Source organism: Malaclemys terrapin, chromosome 7, assembly GCF_027887155.1.
Source record: "Malaclemys terrapin pileata isolate rMalTer1 chromosome 7, rMalTer1.hap1, whole genome shotgun sequence".
NCBI classification, from domain to species: domain Eukaryota; kingdom Metazoa; phylum Chordata; order Testudines; family Emydidae; genus Malaclemys; species Malaclemys terrapin.
In genome coordinates, this window is record NC_071511.1 from 103,078,160 (window position 1) to 103,080,659 (window position 2,500).

At 35.2% G+C, this 2,500-nt stretch overlaps 1 protein-coding gene across 8 annotated transcripts in view; it reads left to right on the forward strand.

The window, feature by feature from the left end:
- EBF3 (EBF transcription factor 3) overlaps positions 1 to 2,500 on the forward strand; it is a 141,648-nt gene that overhangs the window by 124,104 nt on the left and 15,044 nt on the right. For all 8 annotated transcript variants that reach the window (XM_054033837.1, XM_054033843.1, XM_054033836.1 and 5 more), the window contains one exon: positions 1,386 to 1,474. In XM_054033837.1, coding sequence (XP_053889812.1) covers positions 1,386 to 1,474 — 89 coding nt within the window. The remainder of the gene's footprint in view (positions 1 to 1,385; positions 1,475 to 2,500) is intronic.

A 2,500-nucleotide genomic window follows, 5' to 3' on the forward strand; every position in this document is an offset into this window, starting at 1 on the left:
AAGGCATTTTGAAGAGCTTTACTATTTGCAAAGAAAAAGGAGGGCGAAATCCCAGCAAAAGCCATGTCATGTAAAATCAATACATCGGATCAATGCTTTATTAACAAGAAAATGTCTTACTTCACATTCCTATGTGGACCTTTGTCTCCGGGATGCATGATGGAATGTCAAATCATATTGCAGTCTTCAACTTTCTGTCGTGTTATTGAGTGCATAGATGTGAGCCTCCTTGCATTGATTACAAGATGTACTGTGCATGTTTACACAAATAATTGAAGCACTTGATAATAATGTTGGCCAATTATTTCGGATAACATTTTCAAATGTTGTACTGTAACCCTCCTTTAGTAAGTTGTAGCCTTTGTGTTCACTTGCGCTCCGCAAACCTGCTGAGTTGTATGGTGTTAATCATCAAATTACATGCTGACTAATGAGTGATGGCCTAAATTGCAGGCTGAGTAATGAATAGTGGAGGCAGTTCTTATTAGTCTCAGAAAACCCATTGATTTATGTAGCGCCATGCACCATGGAGTTACTCTGCTGAAAACGATATCTACATCAAGAAGTAATATACTCTAATAAGTATTTTCATCTTAACTCTAGTCCTTGGGCCTCCAGGCTCAGTTTTTGTTTGAGTCAGGCAGAGCTATAATAAAGCCCTATGACTCCTTATAAAGCTTGTTAAACACAATGTGTGCAGTCTAACTGAGTCAGGATCATGATTCATGCACTGTACACAGCAGCATGTGCTGTTGATTTATGACCAAGCACAGTTCATAGTCAAAATTACAATTTGAGGGATAAAAAGATTAATTACTATTTGTGGCCTGCAATTTCATGAGGCTAGTGGATTGCAGCTGTAGAATGATAGTGCTCTACATCAGTTTGTAGTCAGCCATTCACAGATTATTAAAGCTTTGCAAGATTAAGTGCTCCTCCTGCCTGGTTTGTGCTCAGGCAATATGCTAGACAAAAAAGGACCACAGGGATAAATCTGAAGCTAGCAATAGCTGGACATATGTCATAATTGCCAGTTTCCCATAAATCCATGGCCAGTATAGAAACCAGTCCATGATGCAGACATCATATCATGACTGCAGTGATTGCTATATATGGCCTCAAGACCTGTAACTTTGTTACTGCACTACCATTTTAGCAATATATTGGGAAGTCCTTTGACTTTTTCCCCCAGTCTAATTATAGATAGAAATAATCATTGCTTTTGTGTACAAAAAAAATCTATTCTTTGGGATAGATCTTAAAAATTGGGGTTGTTGGTGTGATGGGATTTAGGGATTAGAATTACACACTTCTTTGTAAATTTGTTGCTATCTATAGCTACAGATAGTGATTAAACTGACTAAACAATTCTGTTTATGTTTTAGCCCTTAATGAACCAACCATAGATTATGGCTTTCAAAGGTTGCAGAAAGTTATTCCACGACATCCAGGTGATCCTGAAAGGTTACCAAAGGTTAGTAAAGTATCAAGGATATCAATTTATCCCCTATGCCTTCATTTATTATAAATATCTAAGTGGTGTAATGTACTATTTATGATTAGCAAAGTAGCACTGTATAAGAAATCGTTTCTCTCTCTCCTCTCTCTCTCTACACACACACACACACACACACGAGGTTGCTATAACTACAGGCACATGACACTATTCAAAAACTCAAATAACTAATTTTTAAAGTTGGTATATGTTTCATGTCACCTCTTTGCCATCAAGATAATCAACAATTTCTGAGTTCGTATTTAATCTCTGCAGGACAGTATTTTTCAAGAAAGGAAGGAATGGATTTTCTGATACAAATATTTTGGATTCTACAAGAGGGACATAAACTTCCTGCGTAATGAAATAGTTCAATTAAACATTTTCCACTCCAGTAGCTTGTAGTGATTTCAATCTAAGCAGCCCCACTCTGATCTGTGATTATTTGACTCTTGTTTTCCTTTCATTTTCTAAAGCTCGATTCAGTTTAATCTTTTGTTTACAAAGCTTTTGTTATAAGTCCCTGACTTAGCAGGCTAACAAATGAAGTCCACATATTAATATCTAGAGGGACTTTTCATTTAAATTCAACAAAGACAAAAGCTGCTTGTGTTGTTTATGCACATGACACATATCACAGAAATTTCATTTTGATGTAAAACATTAAAGATAAGTCATGCTTATAATTTTTCCTTTTCTTTGATAAAATTTGTTCTTTTTTTCTTTTTGTGCAATGTCTGATTTTCAAGGCAAACTTGAAAATATAAATGAAAAATGAAGTCATAACATTATGACTGATTATTTTATATTCTATTCCTGTGTGCACCAAGTCTTGACCACCTCTGAGTTTTATTAACACAATAAAACCTTTTTAGACATTACCTTTTAATGCTCAGCATGAACATAAGCAATATCATTAGGTTTCTCTTTTAATTTGTGAACATGCTAGCAACTCATATCAGATATTCACTGTTAGAATAATTGGAGACACACTGAAAGATTTTT